The sequence below is a fragment of the Anarhichas minor genome, unplaced genomic scaffold (genome assembly GCF_050575085.1).
Source record: "Anarhichas minor isolate MPS153535 unplaced genomic scaffold, ASM5057508v1 ptg000010l, whole genome shotgun sequence".
Classification (NCBI taxonomy): domain Eukaryota; kingdom Metazoa; phylum Chordata; class Actinopteri; order Perciformes; family Anarhichadidae; genus Anarhichas; species Anarhichas minor.
Window position 1 is genome coordinate 18,744,426 of NW_027466456.1, and position 24,064 is coordinate 18,768,489.

General features: G+C 43.9%; 2 protein-coding genes across 2 annotated transcripts; one reads left to right on the forward strand and one right to left on the reverse strand.

The window, feature by feature from the left end:
- The first annotated feature begins 534 nt into the window (after positions 1–534).
- psmg4 (proteasome (prosome, macropain) assembly chaperone 4) lies at positions 535–3,031 on the forward strand. The gene is made up of 3 exons (XM_076088497.1): positions 535–796; positions 2,214–2,289; positions 2,658–3,031. Exons 1-3 carry the CDS (start codon positions 593–595, stop codon positions 2,777–2,779), a joined length of 402 nt encoding a protein of 133 aa, XP_075944612.1. The 5' UTR covers positions 535–592; the 3' UTR covers positions 2,780–3,031.
- Positions 3,032–4,195: 1,164 nt separating this feature from the next.
- slc22a23 (solute carrier family 22 member 23) lies at positions 4,196–20,959 on the reverse strand. Its single transcript, XM_076088496.1, has 10 exons — positions 20,531–20,959; positions 18,714–18,817; positions 17,465–17,619; positions 8,603–8,789; positions 8,208–8,335; positions 7,278–7,380; positions 6,831–7,057; positions 6,255–6,287; positions 5,659–5,782; positions 4,196–4,872 (listed from the first exon to the last, which is right to left on the reverse strand). The coding sequence occupies exons 1-10, from the start codon at positions 20,957–20,959 to the stop codon at positions 4,452–4,454; spliced, it is 1,911 nt and encodes a 636-aa protein (XP_075944611.1). The 3' UTR covers positions 4,196–4,451.
- Between the last annotated feature and the right edge of the window lie 3,105 nt (positions 20,960–24,064).

Genomic DNA, 24,064 nt, shown 5'->3' on the forward strand with positions numbered 1-24,064 from the left:
GGTGTTCGCAATGTATGGCTCCAGAAGGTCTTGTAAATAAATGATTCCATGTCGGCAGAATCGATAGCGCTCGAATAGGAAGTCATCATGATGTGATAACGGATCTTGGCGATCTCGAAGAACTCTCTCCCTATAAAACGCTAATCTAATATCGCTCCTTGATCAATGGGATCTCTGAGGAAGGGAGCTGCCATTTTTTTCCGGGGGAGTGGCAAGCTTATCCAGCTAACTTAAGTTGGCCTGCGCTGGAGCAGGTTCAAGCTCAGTTAGCCAGGTACGAGGGGCCCTGGTGTTTCCTTGGATGCAATAATAGTACGTTTTATTTGTATATGCGCTTAAACATGTACTCAAAGGCAATTCATATGGTAAAAACGGAAACAATGAAGCAATAACAACATAAACAAGGCAGGGAGATGACATTATAACAGTAACAAACAAAAAGCAGATTTAAATATGTGAGTTGTACATGTTAACATCTGCGCATTGACGATCGATTGCTTCGGGCTGCCACTGTTCTTTAACCAGGAAGTAGCTGGCTGTTTCTGTTTGTAGCTAGCACGAGCTCGAGTGTGTGCTAGGCTTCTCTGTGTACATGCAGGTAGATAAGAGTTACACAAAAATGAACGACGCACGAAACGGAGAGGTGTTTGAGGCCATAACGGTGCACAATTTTTCGGAGAGGATTTTGGAGCAGGTCATACACTTTCACGTGATGAAGCTCAGCGGAGGGTTCTTCCTGTGGGTCGGCTCCAGTCCGGTTCTGTCCAACCTGGCGGTCTCGATGGGCAGCAGATATGTGAGTACACAAGTACTCTGTTTAAGTACAACGTTTTTTACTAGAGTATTTTCTTTCATGCTTCTTCATACTTCTGCACTACATCTCAGAGGGAAATGTTCTAACCATAGACTGTAGGTCTTAAATCGCTTTTTTACTGCACTTGGACTATTATATGTGTGGACTCTGTAGACGGTCATGTTGAGGCACTGGTTAAAGGCCTCAATAGTAAGTTCACCCAAATCATAATAGTGACAATAATTTCTTTCATTCACACGATCCAGCTCAATGTGCTTTCCATTTACCTGCATTAAACATGTTTAAAAAGGTTTAACAGGTACAAATGTTGCAAAACAAACCTATTTCCAACAGGTTAGAAAATAAAACATTTTAGTATGATTCAATAAAATGGGCAAGCAACAAAATAATACTGCGACTCTACAGCAAGATTAAAAAAAACAAGTGTTTAGATACTTCTTAAATAAATTTGCTGACGTTATTTGTTAGATATTTGTGGGCAGGCTGTTCCACAGTTTTAGTCCACACAGTAATAAATAAAAGACATGTTATCATCGCTGCAAACCCTTTTCAGTGAGGTCTACGTTCCAGAGAGTGGATTGCTCTGAGGAACTTTTCTGTCAAGATTTGTTGCTGTTTTTTTTAAATTTTTTTTTAATTCTTTCAACTCTTTTGCGGGCACACATTTTAATTCCATTTGGCTCATTTTGTATTGGGTTAATGACAAAAGTTTCAGTGACGGAAATGTCAAACCGTTGCAAAATACAAAAGAAACTTTCTGCATTTATTAGGGGTCGACGATGTTGCAATATAAAGCTTGAGATTATCTTTTCTTTAGTGTTCATACTGTAGTACTTATCCCTTTACAGTACAGTATATCTCCAAAGCTTGGAGGCCATTGTGGGCAGTATCGTAACAAGAAGTAGGACTGATGTTTTGTAGTAATGGATTTAAATACATTTTGCATCAGTGTAATGATGATTATCCAAGATTATCCAAAATAGACATTCCTGTTTGATTATTGTTTCCATTAAGACTTAGGCTAATAGGTATTGTGTTGTGTTAAAGTGCTTATCTCTGGCATCCATGGCTAAGTACCACAAGAGAAACGTGGTTTAGTTGTGATCTGGATGTGTTGATCCTTAAAGAGGAAGGTGTTGTCCCTATGACTCAGTATTATTAGGGTCCTTAGTAGGCAAAATATAATACATCTGCTGCCCAAAGTACAGTACATCGTCTGACTGTACCACAAACCACAGAGACAACTGAACTGTCCTCAGTTTACGGTCTCTTGCCGTCAGTTGGAAATCATTTAGGTTGATGACAGATATTAAGAAAGTCAAACATTATTCTGGATGTGAGAGAGCTAATGATTTAAGAGACTAACTGCTGTTCTGCTCATTGTGTTTTTCGTCTGCAGGATTCGATGCCTTTATCTACATTAGTCATGGGGGACCCATCCAATACCGCTCCAAATTCCATGGCACAGAGACTAGGTAATGATGCATGACTTTATGTTTTATTATTGCTGATAATGTAAAAAGTTATGGAGCGCTGTTTTCAGATGTTATGTGGTTATATTTTAAAAGCGATAATTTTCACTTTGATATAGACGTCAAAACAAAGTCTTCTTCACAAGTTGATCTTAAATGTGTGATAAACACACAAACATCTTGTGGCACGCTTTGTACAATGTTTGTAAATACGATATATATATATTGTATCGAAAAGGCTAAAACATGCAAAACAGTGACGAGGTCTATTAAAAACGCTTCCTTTTGGATCTCCACAACCTCCAAGACTGATGACTTCAGTGTAATTGTCTACTATAACAAATAATGGTCTGTGTCTGTCCGTTTTGCAGCGAAGAAGACCAAAAAGCAAGTATATGTGAGTTACAGTCTTCCAATGACGAACTCCAACATCAGTCTCTTGGTGGAGAGCAGGATCAAAAAGGAGGTGGAGCTTCACCCGGAACACTTTTGATTGTTTATTGAACTTTGTGTAGAACTGACGACATGGAGGAAGACGGGCAACATAAAAGCTCCTTCTCCTTCTATGTGGAGTTCCCATACTCCTGCAGATACTGTAACGGTACTCCGACACAATAACCACAAACTGTCACATCAAGTGTTCTTTTATTGACATAATAAATTAAGTGGTTTATTATCAAAACATGTAGGCCTATGGCTTTTTGTACAAATGCGTCGTATTAAAAAAATACCACTTAGAAAACAGCATTTAGTGGTTGAGTTTTTTTTTTGTTTTCTCCGAGTGTTTAACTGTTGAAAACATACAAACTAGTAAAACCGTACAGGGTGTTCAAAATACGTGCTGTGTACTAAATATGGTCTATAGGGATGAAAAATGGTTTATCTATTCAATGATCGTGTATCCTATAAAAGTAAGGTTGATGGTCCATACATTAGGAATGAATGGTACATGTATACGTACCTTACATTTTTATGCAGTCCTAAGGGATACTTACGTAGTAAAGTGTATTAATGTACACCAATCACAATGTCTGTGCAGACTGCGCTGCTCTATTCTAATCTACACAAATGTTTATTATAAAAACGACCTGTAAAATATTGTGCTTTCTGGCTATAGTTACACATCCTAGCAGCAGGATTACAACATTACCACAGTACAGGAGAACAAGGAGTGAGAGTGGAAATATCTGCTAAGGAGGTATTTAAAGCAACAAAATTGCCCTTGGCAGCGTGACAAAATAAATACTGGTTTTCTTGAATTGCAATTCTCTGTTTTGTTTTAAAAAAAAAGAAAGAAAAAAGAACAGAGCCATCACGATAAAGCCATTGAAATGCTGAGAAGCGTCATAGGACATGCAGTATAGTACACTGACTGGTCACTCTTCGGTCCGTTCAACTCTCAGATTTGATCAGCGTTATTCTCTCCGCATACGAGTCTGCCAAGGTCTCCGGCTGTTCGTCACATCAGACAACCATCATACACCCGCACCAGTAGCAGTAATGCTTTCTTTAAAAATCAGTGTCTAAACATGACCTCGTCTCCGAGGATAAAGTGCCACATTGGACTTCTAGTAGAGGGACCACAAATATATACGAGAAAACATGTAAAAACATTTGTGCCCTTTCATGCAAAATAGAGTGGTAGTGGTTTAGCCAATCCTCAAAACAAGTTGGCTGAAAATCACAAACACTTGATTGTGTCTCTGACATTTAGTGCAAAAATAACTTATAAAGAATTATAAGATGCGGTGGAATCCTCTCTCAGCGAGTCAAAACTGCAAACAGAAAACTCACGGAGCGCGCGTTATTCAAAGCTGGTTTGCCTCCTCACTTGTCTGCTTCTTTGACCTGTAAATCATTCTCGTCGGAGCGGACGGCTGCAAGAACATCACCAACACCACTCAAGACTTTCATATTATTTAACACACACGGACTTCAGATAGACTTGGTCCAGTACAATATTTTTTTTTTTTGGCAACTCCTGAATGAATCATAGTCACTACAAACTACACAAATGTATTCTCGTCACCATTAAAGAGTTCATCTGGTTCATCCGAAAGATTCTTTATTTTCCCTTAAAAGTTTTTTTTTTTTTCACAAATTAAACGACCATTCAGTTCAGATTAATGCTAAAGCAATACTTTAGTAGACTATTGCTAGGATGCTCACACCCCGTTGGCTATGGCGCAATTTCCAATCACCTCCCCGCCAGTGGCCAGGGCGTATGAGGCGGGCACCGCTGCCAGAGCGGTTGCTGCTGCCACCGTAGCGCCCCCGGTGGTCGTGAGGTGTAAGGGCGTGTCGTGGACGCGGGCGTACTCCCCGTCCATCTTGGCCAGTAGGAGATGCTGCTCTCCTGGATGGAGCAGCGTCTGTCGGGTGAAGGTCTCTCCGTCAGCCAGGCTCTCCGGCAGGGGCTGGCCCCGCGGCTCGGGCAGCAGCAGCAGGCAGATGATGCACAGCAGGGTGCAGCAGGCGAAGATCACGTGATGCAGGAAGTAGCCCTTCTGGTTGTGGAGCTCCATGATGGGCGCGGTGAGCATGCCGAAGCCGGCGCTGGCCAGCACCAGACCCAGTCCTCCACCCCTGCATGGGGGGGGGGGGGGGGGGGAGAGAGAGAGAGAGAGAGAGAGAGAGAGAGAGAGAGAGAGAGAGAGAGAGAGAGAGAGAGAGGTGTGGCAGATTTTGTTACCACTGAACAGGTTTATGAAGTGAGTTTTTATTATCAAGTTTATGTAGATGTATGTTGAGGTTCATTCTGTCCGTCTCTATTGAGGCAGACTTTTCAGACTAGTGCTTTTAGACACCTTTGGCCCATACTTTGTATGCACTAGTTCGTTAGAAGCATACTGAACCCTTTGCAAGTACTTTCAGGCTCACCAGTCACCTCGCCTGTCAGTCAAAACTGCACCACAAGATGGAGCTAATAAGCAACACGAGAACAAGGGCTTTGTCCAAAGGTACCCAGTATGGACTGTACAGTAATTGGCATAGTATACTGTTTTTTGCAGTTAGTACACAAGAAATCAATGTAGGCCTACTTCACCATTTTGTACTAACAGGAAAATATTATTTCACGTGTGCTGACAGACAGACATGGATCACACTGTCAATTAAACGTAACAAATCAAGTTATTCACTCTTCCTTTCATAATACATATTCATCACATTTTTCTTTTAATGAAATGTGGCCATTTTTGTGGAGAGTGTGTAGTGCACGTATTTCACACTTCAATCAACTAAAATGGCCCATAGTAGATGGTTCACTGTAGGTAACAAATAAGAAATGCCTTTGAGTAGAGCCTGGAGCTCGCCCCCTGCAGAAGGCTCCCCAAAGGGTTGTATTTTGTGTTTATGACCATCCAGGCTCACCTGATGACAGTCGGGGTGATTTCAGCACAAAAGAATATGCTGAGTGTGCTGACCGCGTGAGAGGAGAACATGCCGATGATGGAGAAGGCCACCGAGAATTTCCTGTTCAGAGTGTCTCGCAGAACTGTCCAGAGGAGGGCAAGAAAACGTAAGTACACCAGAAACACCCGACATGAAAAACACAAGCAGCTGATGATTTAACACAAGCCAGAGGCATAAATTAGTGTTTATGTAAGTGATAATGTACAGTGAGGTCCTTCAGAGTGATTCAAGATTCATGCTCATCCCTGTCGGGGTTCACTTCGCAAAAATGACCGTCTCGCTATACATTATCACAAATGATTTTATTGATTTAAAAAAATATATTTTATTGCTTCTGATAAAAAAAACAGTCCGCTCGCTGTGTATGGAGATTAGAACTGCGTCCATAGCAATGGTCTGTTATTCATAGCAGAGCTCTGCTATAAAGAAATAACAGACCATATGCCACAACTGACCAATCAGAATCGAGTATTCAACAAAGCCAAAGACGTTATTGCACAGGGACCTTAAAACTAGACTAAATTATATCCCAAATCAACAAACTGTAGTTGTACCTGTGTCATGGCGAAGGCTGTACTTGCCAATCACTGGATTCCATTAGCGAGCGTCGGAGAGAGGAGAACATGTCATTAGTAAGCACGAAGGGCAGCACAGTGCTGACTCATAAACAAGCAGAATGGGGAGAAAAAGCCTTCAGGAGAACTCTGAACAGTTTACCACTGAGGCCTGAAATAATGACTTCTGTACTGCACATGTAGGTCAAAAAAAGGGAGAACTGCAGTCTGCACCGCTTTAATGACACAGGGATGCAAAATGTCCAACTCACTTTACCGTCAAATTTCAACTTTTGCAATAACTTTCAGAACTTTCTGGACTGATTTTTCTGTCTTGGACTTTTGCAATACAACAATTCACATACTTTACGTTATTTAGCAAGCTAGCTACAGCTGATAAAAGATGCCATCAACCAAAGCTGTTTACTTGTCTGAAATCAAACACTCGTTTTTCCAGAAATTACACCCAACTTTGAGTGAGTTTTATCTTTGTAACCTGCACAGGTGCAACCCTTGAATGCAAAGCGTATACAAGTGTCGCAGTGAGTGTTGCAGGACTTGTGTGTGAGTACTCACAGTTGAGTAAACCCAGCTGTAGTAGGGAGGCCAGGGCTGTAATGATCATGAAGGTGAGCAGCCCTCCACGCCGACCCATCAACCCCACCGCGGGGCAAACCGCCAGGCAGGTTGCCACAGCGATGCCAGCCATCGTGTAATAGTCCGCGTGGCACAAAGCGGTGGGCTGAGCCTCCGGGTCCATCATACTGCGGGCGAAGCAGTGGTGGATCCCGTAACCCGTCAGCCTGCACAAACAACACAGAGACACAATTGGAAGGCGGACAGGGAGGTGGTACCTGAGACAAGCGTCTGCCACGGGGCCACTGAGGTTTACTCTCACATACATGTCCTCGTGTCTCTCTGGAGGATGAGCCCATGTGTAATTCATGCTCTCTCAACACAACGGATGTCGTTTTTTTCAATGAACAAAAAGGAACCGTACCAGCCCGGCCACAACACACTTACGAGTTCACACACAGCACCACAATGTTTTTCCACAGGTTCCTGGTGCTCATCATCTTGACAATACAGGTCGGCTGGGGTTTCTTGTGCAGCTCCTGCTCCAGCTCTGGTGGGAAACATGAAATGCACACCTTGAGACCTTTCCCTGCAGAAGGTAATGAGAGGCCGGCCGCTAAGGGGCCTTTAGCTCAGAGAAGCTAATGTGCTCTGGGACCTTAAGATGGATAGCACATCCCTTTGCACACACTCATCGTCTGTCTGTCGGTCTGCTTGGCCACTGGGAGAGGCATGAACACTGAATGTATCGGCAGGGGAGGAGGAGAAGTCGGTGAGAAAGGGGAGAGGTCTAAGGTAAATTCTTTAATTCATCCTCCATTCATCCAGTCATTTGTCAAGTAATAAAAAAAAATCGTGCTTCTCAAATGTGATAATTTACTGCCCATTGATATTGTGTCTTTAATATCTTTGGGTTTTGTTCTGCTGATCCGACAAAACAAGCGAGACATGACATTGGGCTCTAAGAAATTGTGATGGGCATTTTTCACTATTTCCTGGCATCTATAATAAAATATTGAATCGCAAAACAGATTAAACTCAAAGGAAAATGGTCATTATGGCAGTCTCGGACAGAAATCAGACTTTTTTGATCTTCATTGATTTATCATGTATGTGCGATTGCAAATGCATTACATCATAAAAAAAACCAGTTGGGAGATGCTGCTTGGAAACTACAGCCTGGTTGCACATATTGAAAGGGGATCTTTGAGACTTTGCATGTGAATCGGTGTCTTTGTGTTCGTTGCATGTTCATTTCATCACACGCCAAGAAGCGGCTGCAACACAACACAGATGACAATGTGAAATAATTTGCATTATGAAGTGAATAAAGCAAAAAGATTCACAGGATCTTTCATCTTGTTTAATGCCCCTCACCTAACAGAACTCCATGCGGCTCGGTTGTCATGTTAACCTGGTTCTTCTTGGCGATACGCAGCATCATGACTTTGGACCGCCTGTAGTGCTGGGTGGCCAGCAACCAGCGCAACGACTCTGGAAGAAGCCTGGTGAGTGAGCGAGAGAGAGGAGTGGGAAGGACATGGAAGAGAAGAGAAGGATGAGAACAGATTTGTAAGAGCAAGAGGAGGAAACAGACAGAAATGGGGAAGAAGGGAAACAATAGAAGAAAGAGAGTATTGTTTGTAAGTTCAAGCAGAGGCTGCGCAGTACTGTGAGGTGCAGTGTGTACTGTACAAGCCATCGCCTGGCTCAGTGAGAGAAGAATCTGCCCACCCCCCCTGCTGTGGATTTCCTCAGAGGGTGGGACTCACCAGACGTAGGGCAGCATCAGAACAAAAGGGCTGATAATGACAATCTGCAGGACCTGCCAGTCATCGCGGTCCGGCCAATTGCGGCACAGAGCGGCCACCCCTGGCATCAGTAGCTGCCCGCCCACCATCAGAAAACTGGCCACCATGGTCATAGAGAAACGCCAGGCTGGCAAACAAAGCTCGATCCCTAAAATGAAAAAGACGGAGAGAAAGAGAAAGATTTGGTTTCACAGAAAACACAAGATATTTGTAGTGTTGTTGCACCTGTGGAGTAAATTATCGATAAGCTGCATGTGTGTGGATGTGATTACCATCATAAACTAAGCAGCAGCCTTAATGGCCTGGACCAGTGTGATGCATGTGTTTGTTTAATGGTGGGGCCAGTCCTGAATTTCCTCTCTGAATTATTGAGGACTCCCATCACTGATCCTTCCCATGAGAACACACTTGTTTAACACCAGGCTGCTTTATAAACTTAGGATGGACTCCTCGTCAAGGCTTTCAAGAGGGTTCAGCTGCTCGGTGAGCGTTTCACTGTAACCGTCCCTTAATATCTCCCCCGACTAGGCTCTCATCCCCTCCCCTACCGACTGTAACATGGTACAGTCCAGATGGCCCGGCCCATATGGCAAGGTCTTTTTGAAGGTGACCATTGTGGGAGGATGTGTGAGCGAGGGAGACTCAATAACCTCATGTACCATCCCTTGTTATTGTGAGGAAAAAGAAAAAGAGGGGGACGAAAGGGAAGGCAGAAAGTAGGAAGTCAGGAGCAGAATACAAATTACTTTCCCCCCCCAAAGGACACGTAAAAGTCCCTCCATTCATCAGTTGAATCAACGGAGGAATGATAATAAAGACCAGCAAGAGGGAGGCAGAGAGACAGATTCAAAGCACATAGAGAGAGGCGGAGGGAAAGAAAAACAAAGAGACGGAAAGATGACACAGATTTTCAGATAAGAGAAAGAGAGGAAAATCATTCAGTTAGAACACAAGGCAGGAGGAAGGAAACAAAGGTATTACTGGGAATCCCTTCATCTTTGTTTTCTTCAGCCCCAGACAGACTGTTTTACAGTTAATATCTCCAAAAGGCCTCCCTGCAGGAACCAAAGCAGATGAAGGAAATTACACTGACCCATAATCCTTAACCTGCCTTTTATCTCTTCGTCCTGTCTTTATGCATCAAAGGAGAAGTGTAGAGTACAAACATATTTCGACATTTTCCCCAAGTCTCACACTCGTTTTTTTTTTTTACTTAAAGGAGAATATTCTGGTTTGTTGTGATCCAACAGTGCCACCAGGTTACCGAAACCACTGAAGAAACTGAGAAATAATTTCACAGTTCCACTTTGCTTTCCCTTTAAATACCCAGTTCTAATTTAAGGATTCAAGGTTTTATTATTGTACAATACTGGATTGCACAAAGAAATGCAGTTGTAGCCCCCTCCCCGCTATACACACGGAAAATGTATAAACAGATATTCAAAATATTTAAATTAGAATAGAATATAACAACATAAAATGAGCAATGAAACGCAGTGTCAATCAGAAGCTGTAATTTGAGAAAAATCTCAGCCGCCATACCGAAAGCAGCCGAGCCAAAGCCAAGCACCGCCCACTGACCGCAGCAAACCTTCTCATTTTACAGCTAAACAGTTAACTAAAAGATGTTTCTGAAAATAGGCAGTACAGTAACAGAGTCTTGATTCATATTTGATCAGCGCTGGCCTAGTTTGAAAGTTTGATCGGAGTTCACAAGCTTCCCCAGCTGTGATTGACAGCTGCGTCAGAGACTCCTCGGCTCTAATTGGTTGTTTTCCTCCAGGCGTGGTGGAATCTTGCATATGCCATTAGGAGGAGGCAGGAGGCAGAGGAACTTGTATTTTTTTTCACAGATTATCTGTCTCATGTACTACTGTCAGGATATAGTGATGCTTTATAAAAATAACTTTTTATCGCACTTGCTTAAAGTTACTAAGTGCAGCTTTTGTGTTTTGAATGTGAAATGTTAATGTGCAAAATAACTAGTACCTAAAGCTGTCAGATTAATGTATTGGAGTAAAATGTTCAATATTGCCCTCCGAAATGTAGAGTCAAGAATGAAGTGTAGCATAAAATGAAAGTGCAGTAGTACAACTGAAGTACCTCAAGATCATACTAAAGTACAATGCTTGTTTCCATGTAGTGTATTTCTACCACTGCCGTCTGCTCTGACAAGCAACACAGGCTGTGGCTCTTTGGTACCGCTTTCCACAGCAGTCAATAGGCATGGATCAGACACAGCCACACATATACACACACACACACACACACACACACACACACACACACACACACTAGACATAAACTGTACCTTGGCAAAGGCAATGCATCTCCAAACCTACCGCACAAAACACAAAACCACTCCCCAACTCTCTGGGGAGGTTTCTGATCCTGCTGACTCTACTGGGTTATCAACACACACACACACACACACACACACACACACACACACACACCCTTGCAGCGAGCTTTTGTTCCTGCTGAGTTGGAGAATGGTTCTCCTTGTGCTGATTGTCTCACTGCCCCCCCCCCCCCCCTGTGGGCTGATCCTCCCTCACCCCCCTCCTGCCCACTCTTCCCTCTTGCTCATCAGGACTGAAGTGGCTCCCTCACCCTTTGTAAAGCCACCATCCCCCACTTCTACCCTCCTTACCCCCCTCCTCCTCCTCCTCCTCCTCCTCCCCCTCCTCCTCCTTTCACTGAGCAGTGCTCCACCTTCCTTGCATCTGAACAGTTGCAGAGGGGAGTGGAAAACAAAAGAACTATAATGGAAGGAAGGGGAGGCTAAAAAACAAAGAGAAGGCAACAAAAAGCAGCTGGTCTAATGGCCAAACTAATCTTGGATGACAAATGGCTGACAGCGCCACCACACTCACACTTTGTGTTGTCTGCTGCTCCCTCGCTAACCTTGCCTGGGGCATGAGAACAGGGCACAGAGACGATTGGCTTTCTAACAGCATGAGTTCAGAGCGAGGACCACAGTCTGTGTGATGTGGATGTGTAGGGAGGGTGCAGGTGGTGATGTGCACTTTAGATTTCGGGAGAGGTAGAAATGTAGTAATGGACAATGCATCAATAAGTCGACCCACAGAAAATGAATTATTGACAGTTTGATAATAATTGTAGTCATTTATAGTCTTTGTCACAAGGACAAATGACCCATTGTATTGACAAACATTGCCAGCCTTTGAGATTTGGACCGATTGTCGGACAAAAGCAATTTGAAGACATCGCCTTTGGTTTCCGGGAACGTTATACACTAAACAAAATGTATACGAATGAAAAGAGTCCTCTGCTGCTGCCTGAGGTGGATGACTTCACCGAGAGGCAGGGGTGGGAAACAGATAGCTGGTTCGACAAGGGCACGGCGTGACAGGACTGTACGTCTCCCCAGCTGAGTCAGCAGTAGTCGTCCCTGGAGCTCATAACAACACACATACACGCACACACACATATATACTGCATGTCTCTGTCATTAGCTGCATGTCTCAGAGACAGAGACAAAGATATGAACCTTATCTCACTGCTGTAAAAGTAAATGCAGCCAAATTCCTTTGGGTCCATGCAAACCTCACTCACTGAAATCCTCTCTTTGAGTAGCACATGCCCGCTCCCTGTAGGCCTTGAAAAGTGGCTCTGAAATGTTTTGCAGCTTGCTACATCAGCTCCTGTCAGCCGGGATTCACAGGGCGCACACTGCTTTTAATTCAAATGTCGACACAATTTTGTGAGAAAAACAAACCAAAAGCTATATAGAAACTTTTTTTAAATGACTCCCGCAGCACGATCTGCCGTTGTCTGTGCAGACCCAGAACTCAGACGTGTGTCTGAACAAGTGCCGAGTCCTTGAGGGGAATTCCAAATCTTTATGCGATAATGATTTTGCATAACTCAAGTCTGTCGGCAGTCAAGTCTTAACTAAGGTCACCCTCAGGCTGAGTTCATTTGAACGAGGCCAGTCCATCTGCCAACGCAGAGGGCTCTGAGGGGAAGAAAAAAAGAATATTCTTTTTAACCTACCTTAACTGTCACCGGAACATCATGCAAACATCATCCAGCAAGGCTGCCAGTCAAATATGTACTCAGGTATAGATTGATAAAATGATAGCTGTCGTAATAACTTCCTCATAACGTTTTAAACCGTTGCAGCGTGTTTTTTGCTGTCTGAGAAACCTTCAAACTCAGGAATCTAATACATCAACTGGACTCTGAATCATATTTCACTGTCTCACTGGTCTCACTTTTATTGAGCCCTCGTTTCGAATCTATGGCTCTGCTCCAACACACTTCTAGTTTCTCCACAGCAAAGTCAAATACAGTCTTTCTGCGTCGCACTGTGACCTCCTCGGAGCTCTGAAGTGTATGGACCAACGACAGAGAAGTGGGTTATGCTGCAGCATAACCCACTTAACCCCAGTTTCTACGGATGTTTGGTGCTTTTTAAATCCATCGTAACTGCCGGCTGTGAAGGAGCAGCTTTAAAAACCAACAGAGGGTGATATTCAACACTCAAAAGATAGATTATCAGCGGAGTATTCCTTAAGGGTTTGTCTTTAAACACTGTCTTGACCAAACAGCAAATGTATTAATGATGATATTATTTTCCAGATGAGTTTGGATAAAGGGCAGAAAAACAAGGAGACTGAAAGCACTTTCCTCACGGCTCCCAGGGGACGGTCCATCGGTACGTGCTAAATTACAAAATAAATAAACCCTGAATGTAGAATTGGTGCAACAACCAGATATGCAAACAACACACAAATCATCACATTTACATGAGCAGCGCAAACTAAAGCTGCTGCTGGCAGTTTATTATTCTCTGCCGCGCTGCAGAGAGATAACCGAACGATGAGAGATTTCAAATGAGCCTCGAGAAAATGAGAAAGTGAGAGTAATGAAATGGTAGTGAGAGAGAGGAGGAGGAGGAGGAGGAGGAGGGGGAGGATGGGATGAATGGGGCAGAGGAGAGTCGAGGGAAGCATAGAGTGAAAATGGAAAAGGCCGGAGAGCTGCTGGATTTAGAAATAGAAATTCAGCCAGCGCTGCGTTTACAGTGAGGGTGAGAGGAGGCAGACAGAAAGAGTATTTCTGCACGATAAGATGGAGCAGTGCAACCAAAGCACATAAACATACGATCATCCATAATACGGTAGATGTGTGTGCTATGGATATTTTTGTGTCTCTCTATCTGATCTACTTCGCTCAGCATTCTCCCCGACTCTGATGTTAAAGCGCTGGCTTTCAGCTTTGAGGGTTTTTACATCCATAATGGGTGTTAGCATCTGTCCTTTTGTTAGCACAACGCAGCAGGATAATGATACTTAACATGCAGACGAGGCAACAGAGGATTTTTTTTTAAGGACGAACGGGGACATGTTTCTGACTGGCCAAGTCGGCCACGCGACCCCACTGATTATGCGTTTCACCTGCTGGAGACCAGACGCAAGGCAGAAAACCTTGCGCCTGGAAAATCCCTCGCTGCACGATCATCCAACCATGGTAAGTACAGTGGATCAACGCTGAACAAGGAGGTTTTATTTCTTAACTGTGATGGATGTTTTCTCTTCCAAATAAGATTTGCTAATCTGCCGGCATGCTTACAGCCTCTGTGATGGTCTGACTGCTCGTGTTTCTTTCCCTGTAGGACTTTGTTTTAATGATGTGTTATATTATTCTCAGATCTCCCCGAGCTCGCCCTGATCTACGAAGCCAGTGGTGGAGTCAGACTGCAAGATTAGTGAGTACAGTCTTCTTTTTATTATTATTAATGGTTAAAACTACTAAAATTGTTTTAATAATATTTGATATCCCTTTATATTTGACAGCTTTATTTAAGTGTATCCTTCTTATCCAATCACTTTTCGCCCCTTAAAACTGAGAGACTGTGTTTAAAAAGGATACACTTCCTACACTGTTCATCTGACGTGGATGTAAACACTCCTTGGTATATTTACTCAAGTATTGTACTTAAGTGCAGTTGTGAGGTACTTATTTGAGTATTTCAATCGTATGCTACTTTATAGTAGTATTATACTTTTTATTCCACTACTTCCACCCTTTTGACAGCTTTACAGTATATACTTTACAGATTAAGATTTTGCGATTAACTATCCTATAATATAATAAGAAGTTAAAATGTGTTTCACCAGCTGTAACAAAATATTTTTCCATAACTGTACTTTTACTAGTACTTTATTGGACGACTGCTTGTTTGTATGTTTAGCATCACTAAACGTTCATCCAACATGGATGAGAAGAAGCTTCAAACGAAATCCTAAAGTCACTTCAACCTCATAGCTATCCTATCATCTCAAATCCAATGTACTGGACCGCAGAGCCAACACAACAAAACAATGTGTCACTGCCAAAACACTGATGGACTGCACTGTTTCCGTCCTGCAGGGCGACTGATGCACCCCTCTTGGCAAACAATAAAAGCAGAAACGAGTCTGTTGTCTGTGAGTTCAGTTCAAAGCGACTCGTTCTGTTCCTCCTACTGTATTCATCTACACCTCACGTAACCAACAAACACCTCACACAAACACGTTTTTTTTGTTGCACTTCATAGTGCATGCATACAATCTGTTCTCTCACACAAACAGCAGAGACACTCAACACACACACACACACACGGCCACTTATCCCATCATTGTCAACACTGAGCACGCAAACAAGTGACATATAGAAAAATTGCCTCCCATTACAGATATTCTTGTTCGGCAAACAGACTGAAATAACCGGAGGACAATGAGTGAAGTGTCTGTGAGTGTGAATGAGCAGAGACGGATATAGAGGACGAAGAGGAAACGCGAACTGGTTTCAAACAGTCGCCAATTAAGTCATGAGCTCTTGCAAATGAATATCTTAATGTGTAATACTTTTAATAATGCACAGCAGCAGAAGGAAACGGACGTGTTTCAGCCCTCGGCTTTCCTCAGCGTTTCTGAGGCATTTGTGGGTGTAACTTCTCTTAAACAGCAGCCAGGAACCTGCTGGTGATTACCAACCAGCTGATGCAGATCATCAGAGACTCTTTATCCCAAACCAGATACTAGTAAGAACAATAGTAGCAAGAACATGTCATAAGATGAAACATATCATATTCTGTTCCGTTCAGCTCTTAAATAAATGCAAGAATCACAGTTAGTTATTTTCCTCAACTCATTCAGCCCGTACAGTCTTCGTTTCAAACCCATCATATATAAATCCCAGTCCACTCTCAGATTCTCAACTGGCCGTGACGTTGACTCAAAGGTCCACAAAACACAATGTTATTAGTCTTTCACTCGCCTTTGTATACATCTCAGATTAAATTCAACTCTCGGGAGTCTCTCGGCAGACGGCTCGGAGGCGTCCATTTTGTTTGTTTGTTTTTAGAAGCAGTTCTGCAGATATTTATCAGGATCCCCTGCTGAGAGGAACTAAACCAGCTCCACCGCCCGAGCACAAAGTCTGCCCTCGCTTCACGCATAATGATCTAATAATCTCCTACTGGCCCGACAGAGGAGGCCTACAGAGGGTGAGAAAAAAAAATAGGAGGGGGGGGAGGAGGCAGCAGGGAGAGGGGACAGTGGGGGGGGGGGAGGGGGGGAGGGGCATTCTCGGGAGAAATGAAAATGCTATCAGCCAGTTCGGTGTCACCTTGGCCATTGGCTACAATGCAGAGCCACAGAAAGGACGAACTGTAGAGGGGAATATTTAAGATCTGGCCAGAAAACATCAGGCCTACTTTTGTGCTCTCAGGAATATTTGCAAAATCTCTGCACCAATCTGCACCACAAACCTTAAGCATTGAAGCAATTAATCGTTGAACTAGCTTGAAGGTACTGCAATTTGGTGTGTCACCAACATAATTGGAATCCCTAAAGAGTTGAAGCATCTTCCATTAGTATCCATCTCACTGTCTATGTTCCCTACTAAACAAATGAGTTTCTACAAGGGCAACTGCGGTAACTTTTCAAACTCATATGTCTTTAACAAAGTTAAATACATACAAAAAAACTACAGCTCCCAAAGCATTTCATCAGCATAGTACTGCGTGAAATACATAATCGGAACTGTTGGTTTCCCCCTTATTCATGATATCCAACACTGTATTCCTGTGTCATCTGTCCAGATGTTGAGCTGTAATGTGTGCTGACAAAAACAAGTCCATGGCCCTGGGTGTTCTGCTTCGGTTACCAGCCAGAAACATTGGACTGTCCTCAATCTGTGCAGCTGCTGATGTTTAAGGAATGTACTATCTCTGTCTACACATACGTGTCCTAAAAATATAGTCCATAAATACTACAATATGCATTGTTATATAAGGTGTAGAAGCTCTGTGAGGATACAGTACAGGTCAGGGGAGATATGGTGCCAACAACCATCAAAGAATAACTGGACAGTGGACATTTCAGTCTGAAGATGTACTGCACCAGATACAGCTAAAAGCTCATTTCCATCTGTAGTTTTTACAGTCCACCTACCTTAAAAGGCAGAAGTAGAAAGCAGGTATAGCCACAGTTTTATGAGAAAAACATTGAATATGTGAAGATTTAGTTTTGGGGATTTCTGGTAAGTTTACAGGGGTTGTTGTTGCTACTGGCAGGAAATATGTTTCAAAAGTTATGCAAGAGAACGCAAAAGAAGGTCTTTCATGATTTCATCAATTGTTTTCCGACACACGTCCCTTCCCAGGGATCCATACTGTACCATTCGGGCAATAATGAGTCAATTAAATAAGCACAATAAATGACAGAGCACGAATGAGGAAATACAGGAGCGGGGGAAAGCAGAAATAAACAATCAGACGAGCACGAGGAGGCGACAGCGTGTACTTACTGAGCACGTAGAGGGAGAGAGCGAGGCCCGCCAAGCAGAAACCCTCAAAGAAGCGCAAGGTGCTGAACATGGTGACGTTCACAGAGAAGGCAACACTCAGACCAAACACCAGCATGAAAAGCACCGAGAGAATCAACACCGGGTGTCGACCAAACCTTTAGAAACAGAGAGAAGCAAGAAAGAGAAAGATGTAGCAAAGTGTTTAACAGCTGTCGCAAACTGAGGAAAAGGAGCTTTTGCTTTGAAACTGATCATTGCAGTCATTGTTTGCTTCAGACTTTGTGGACTTCCTGGTTAAAGGGGGGGGGGGGGGTCAATGGGTCAGGTCAGAGCTGAGGCCTGGACATTTCTTTTCATTGTTTCCATGGTTACTGATCCCAAACACAATGTGGGGACTTTTTTTCCCACGAGGCAGCTCCTGGGGTTCACAGGCTGCAGACACGACCACAGTGAATTTAATTGACAATGGCGTGCCACCCAATTACAAATAAACATATTTTCCCACTTCGCCATGCAGCTAGGTTTAGTTTGTGGTGCTCACGACTATTAAAAAAACATTTCAGTAATTTAGTAGCACTTCTGTCCGAAAACAATCTCCTGGTAACTCCTGGAAGTTTTCATTGGAACAAGATCTGTGGGTTAGCCAGACTGATCGAGACAGTGGGAAAAAGTTACGACGAGTTGTTAGCCACACGAGGAGTGTAGCTTTAAGGATGGCAATGTCGGTAATCCAATGGATCCAGACTGAAATATGTCAACAGATATCGGATGGATTGCCATTTCAATTTGGTTCAGATATATTACCCCAAGAGAGACTCTTAAAGATTTTGATTATCCCTTAACATTTCTTCTTGTGCCATTAGCAGTTCAAGGTTTTTACTTATCCAGTTATATATATATATCCACATCTATGAGATGTATTGGCACAAAACTTTTGATTCAGATTGAAATTTCTCTGCACAGGATGAATCTTCCACTTCTTTGGTTTATGACCTAATACTTTCAAAACTGATAACTGCTGATTCAAAGTTTTAAGCATATAAACAGAACTCCATCTACCTCAATTGTTTTATGATGTAGGCATAAGTATAAGAGAAAACCAACACAAATTAAACCAAAACTATCTTCGCAGTTAGATTTGAGTAGATTTATGTGAGAAAATGTTTTTTTTTGTACCTTAGATGAATTTTAGGGTATACTAACAGAAGCGGTAAAGGAGCACAAAACAGACATAAAAGAGGCAGCTTACCAGTCAGCCATGACACCCATCACTAGGTAGCCAAATATGGAGCCCACCAGCAAAGAGAACTTGGCAATGTGCACCTTCCAGGCTGAGTCACACACCAGGTTCCACTGAAACGAGAGACAAAACACAGAGAGAGGAATATTAGTCAGCTTTTCAGAGACAACCACCCACAACAAGATAAAAGGGAATCAAACATCAGCAGCTGAGAAGTTTTAATCTGAAAGCTGCACAGAAACACAGAGAAATATGGGTTTTTCTCTTCGGGAGTCTGTCAAACTCTCTGACTTACTGTTTTACTAGTTAAAACGAATGTATTTAATCACATCACAGCAGAGCCAATCTGGGGACAAAGAAAACCTGTAGCCTACATAATTCATGAAGGTTGATGAGTGTGCAAACATGCTGCAAACGCTTTTGAAATATTCAAACGTGCATCTCGGAAGGAAAAACGAGAAAGCGTGTGAGAGAATGTGGGCGCGTGTCGATAATAACAGAAATCAATAGCTTTCCACTCTTTCCACCGAAGCCCATGGGTCAGTGCACACACCGCCGCAGCCCTCAGCATCTGAAACTCAGCCAAGGACACATGTGGAAGCACGTTGTGTACTCATATATGTGCACGACCCTGAAAGGATCTGCAGGAGCGCAGCAGAGCGATTCAGCCGTGTGAGGAAGCGTTGGTGTTTAACAATGATTTACAGGACTCCATGCTGAGCCTCCGACTGTGCCGAGGAGCCGAGAAGGGGATGATTATTGGTTATGACTGATGATTTTGGTTGTGAAATGGCCGGTGGTGATGTGGTGAACTCAGTCAGTGTGGCTTTATTGCGTACGGGTCATTAGCACCAGCGTTATCTGAGAAAACAGATATCAGTCATGCACAGAGGCCAGAGCCGGGTGGAAACTCGGCGTTGCTGTTTATCGACTTTCAGTGGAATGGCACCTTGATGATATGGCCGTCCAGTTTTTATCATGTTACAAAATGCTGTTGTCGAAATTATTCAAAGCACAGCTCAGTTATCAAAGTTGTGGGTTTTACACAAGTGCATGGCAGGATTAACTTGCTCGGGGTCCCAGGGGCCCCGTTTCATCCGGTCTCTCAACATGTAGGCTACAGGTTTTCTTTGGCCCCAGGTTGGCTCTGCTGTAATGTGATTAAATACATTCGTTTTAACTAGTAACATATAAGCAAACAATTGAAATATTAAAGGTTTTGAAACTGGATTTTGACTTATTCGAAACAGGGTTTCAATATTCCCAAATAAATGCACAATTAAATGAACACAAACCAGCACACGGTAAATCTGGAGCTCTGGGCGTTATTAAGCAGATTGGTATATTGGCAACATTAAATACAGTTCCTTCTTTAATGACGTTATTAATGTCAGTGTCTCTGTTACTCGTTACATAAGTCAAGGCAGCATAGAGGGAAAAGGGTGCATCCCCTGGTTCTCTGGCTCTGGGACAGTTTCCCCACTCTGTGTGATGTAATGCATACCAGTGCAGCACTGAACTTTGATTTGGTATTAATTGGCCATATTGTGATTGTCTTATTAATAACACGATACTGACTTCAACCATAATTCTGAAAACCAAGCTACAGCATAGTCATCAGCTGCTGTCTCTGACACACGTCCTCTCATATTGAGGTCAGTGGGTAACTTGTCAATAAGCTGTGCTACTGGTGTATCAGCCTCTGCTCTGCTCTGTGAGAGGCAGTGATGATGAAGACACAGGGTGGTGAGGATGAGGAGGATGATGATGGTGAACAGAGAGCTCTATCAGAGATAACGCTGGTCTATCTGGAGCTCAGTCGTTACCTTGGTAACCACATTCTGACTAAGTCCCGTCTGCAGCTCCAGCCTCAACTCCTTGCAGTCGCACGGCATACCGCCGCTGTCGCCGTATGCGCCCTCGGTTCCGTTGCCTGTGAGCTGCAGCGCGGGCGCGCCGCCGGCGACGGTGACCGGCGGGTATGCCGCGGTCCAGTTACTGTCGTTCGCGAGGGGTTGCATGCACGTTCCATTGGGCTGAGCCAGGAGGAAATAATCCGAAAACTGACTAAAGCCGATGAACAATGCCGGTATCCAGGTCAGGACCACGAGCTGCTTCTGATGTTTTCCAAAACCCCCCAGAGATGGCAGGACCGTGCCATCGATGTGCGGCAGTAGCCGTGGCACCGGGTGCTCCAGCGGGGTGAAGCCGTTCTCGGGCGGGTGGTCCTGCGCCTCCGGGCGGCCGGCTGCCATCACGGCCCGGCCACAAAGAGAGAAGCTGGGCGCAACAGCGAGCGAAGCAAAAAGCCCCCGCTCTGTTGCCGTCCGCGCACTCTGCGTTAAGCCCTTTGACACAAAGGAAGCCCACAGCGCAGATAAATCCTGTGTGTAGCCAACAAAAGCCCGATCCAAAAATAGGGGGTCTTTGGTCCGTGCAGGCGTGCAGAGGCACCAAAATCACCGAGCAGTCGTCTTCATGGCGAGGGGGGCTTGAAGCGACCAGGGGATGTCCAAGTGGAGAAGCGGTGTCAGGAGGAGAGGGCTCTGGAGAGGCTCCCGGGGAGGAGTGGACGCGGACAGGCAGGCATGCTCACCAGCACGGGCTTTGTATTCCATGAGTACAGCTCCGACAGTGAGATCCATCCATGTGAAGCTGAAGTGGGCCAGGCCTGCTCGTGATGTAGAAGTAGAATATGGGGCTACATCCACACTGGGGTCCTCTAGACATCTGCTGGTCCTTCATCCACGAACGCCACAGGTCTCATACCTGCCCAAACGGTGACCTCCTGGAGATGCGCATCACTTAGCTCTTCTCAAGCCCAGAATATCCGAGCCCCGGGTCATCACCGGTCCACTTTGACGGCGTGGAGTTCAGAGACGTGGTGGAACACGCTGTTCGGTTTTGTCGCCGTCCAGTCAATGGGACACGGTGCTGAAGTGGCGCTGGGAGTGGAGATGGGGGGAGACTAAGCCCCGCCCTCCCTCGGTCGCGCTATGCGCTGCGATTGGAGAGCCTTCAAAGGGGCGACTGCACCGCTGATGGGCATCTGCAAGCCACAATGATTCCCTTTGTGCAGCCTCTGCCCTTTCCACCAAATATCAAGCTTGTTATGAATCAATCATCCACGTTTCCCGTCGACACAAGATGATTTACGATGAAATGATAAAGCGGTGATATTGCTGCAGTTCTTTTTTTTATAAAGGCGGATTGTGGTGGTGCGTTTACTGAACGTCCCACGGAGGTTTTACGTCATGCGTTTTTTTTTTTATCCACAGTCGTCATATAAATAGGCAGTATTAGGTACTGGTTTTAGGAGACAATAGGAGGGTGTCAGTGTTTTTGGGTGGCGTGCTGCCTGTCAGCCGCGAGGGGGCGTCAAACGATCAAAATACCCGCCCTCACATCGGTTTGTCTCAATTAATCATATCAGCATAATAACGAGACAGAAAATAGGTTATACAACATGCAATGAAGCGAGGAAGTGAGATTTAAATGTCTCCTAACGGATATAAATGGCGAGCTTGTTAATGTGGCTGCAGCTGCTCCCAAAGGACTGAGTGTGAGTGACCTTGAGACACAAGTGAGTGACAGATTTTCCCTCTGCAACAGAAAGGCCTCAAGACAATGTGAGAATTACTGCACACACACACACACACACACACACACACACACACACACACACACACACACACACACACACACACACACACACAGCACGTCTGTATCAACCTAATGGCAAACCGTTTTACTCCTGATGCCCCTGAGTGACATGGGGCTGGTATTCAGGGTGCGGCTGGCAGTGTGGCAGAGAGGTGAAAACAACCACACCCATTTTATAGCACATACCAGATCTGGCTCAGGCATTCTTTGGTTCCCATACAGAATGTGACCCCCCTCCACACAAAAACTAATTACATTTTTGTAAATCAAATTAAACCAAGCTAAATTTAATTAAATGTAACTGTTTGCAAACTCTTAATTAGTTCATGATAATTTCACTAATATATCAACATGAACATGGTGATATTTTATTGGTGTTCAGTTGCTACACAACTGCTGCTCTAACTGTTCAGCATTTTTGGAAATGTGCTTATTGGTTTTCTTTCCAAGAGTTAAGAAAGTTGATATCAATCGCATGTGTGCAGTGTTAGTACAAGGTGTATTTTTTTGATTTTTTAACATGTTTTATTTACATCGAATTTAAGTTTACCACAATGTGTTTTATTTATTTATACACTCCTACTTATTTAAGCTGATATCTATGATATCTGGTTATTATTATCGATATCTAATTTACTCATATGCACATTTGAAACAAGCTTAAGATACCAATCCATCATGTTGGCTTTTATATTTGTCAGTTTGGGAAGTGTGTGCGCGTTCTTTCCAAGAGCTTGATGATAAAACCAATACCAATCTTGTGTCTGTGTGAATGGAGATATTAACTGTCTTTGACAGCTGACAAGGATTGTCATATACAGGGGAATAAGTGGAAATCGATGGAAGGCTGGTAAGACATACAAAAATCTGAACCACTACATCATGCTTTGGAAAAACATAACATACATGATTAGTAATGAATGGGCTCAGAGACCGCCATGCTCCTTCAAGTCTTCCTGATAAAGTTACATCAGAGGTGATCTGTACTCTACTGAGAGGCCTGGATGGAATACTTCATCTTCATATAAGGAGGTGGAGCAGCATCGTTTTTCTCCATGAGACCAGTGACCCAGATTGGTTCAGGTGTCATGTGACGGCTCCCAGACGGCCCCTCCCTCCCATTCACCCCCTCCCCGGCTCTGTCTCCATACCCCCAAGAGGCATATCCATGTCACCCTGCTGCACAGGTACACCTCTGTTACAGGATCAGTGAGCTACAGTAGCCTCCTGTCCTACTGCCGTAAAGCCAGACAGCACTACACACAGTGGACATTCTTATTTGTGTCATTTCCTATAGATATGCAGTATCTTTAGATACCGCTGAGGTGCAATATCAGCATAATATCATAAGAAAACATGGGATATATGGGCAGCCGTGCTTAAACTGAGCACATAGCTCATCTCAGTTCTCACCGATTCCCTGCACAGTCGCGTCTTTCACCTTTGATGCGAAGTCCCTCAGGCGATGAATGCGTCTGGTCTTTCCCTTACCCTCCCTTCTGCTCATTCTCTTTCTCACACACACCTGCACAGGTGCAAACACAAAACTTATACTTTTCTTCTTCCTCACTCCCTATGATTCATGTCAAACGCTCGAGAATGAAAGTCCTGTCTCTTCCCTTTATATAACTATCTGAATGTGTTTTTGTGTGGGTGGGTGTGTGTGTGTGTGTGTGTGTTTTTTGGTTGCTGGTTGC

Bases quoted from the DNA above. Each gene is read 5' to 3' on its own strand.
- psmg4 (XM_076088497.1), top strand. From the start codon at position 593: ATGCAGGTAGATAAGAGTTACACAAAAATGAACGACGCACGAAACGGA. The intron at 797-2,213 runs GTGAGTACACAA...TTTCGTCTGCAG, and splicing joins TCTCGATGGGCAGCAGATAT to GATTCGATGCCTTTATCTAC. The intron at 2,290-2,657 runs GTAATGATGCAT...TCCGTTTTGCAG, and splicing joins TTCCATGGCACAGAGACTAG to CGAAGAAGACCAAAAAGCAA.
- slc22a23 (XM_076088496.1), bottom strand. From the start codon at position 20,959: ATGGCAGCCGGCCGCCCGGAGGCGCAGGACCACCCGCCCGAGAACGGC. The intron at 7,381-8,207 runs GTGAGGGGCATT...GTTTCCCACCAG, and splicing joins GCCGCATGGAGTTCTGTTAG to AGCTGGAGCAGGAGCTGCAC. The intron at 7,058-7,277 runs GTAAGTGTGTTG...TTGTTTGTGCAG, and splicing joins GTGGTGCTGTGTGTGAACTC to GCTGACGGGTTACGGGATCC.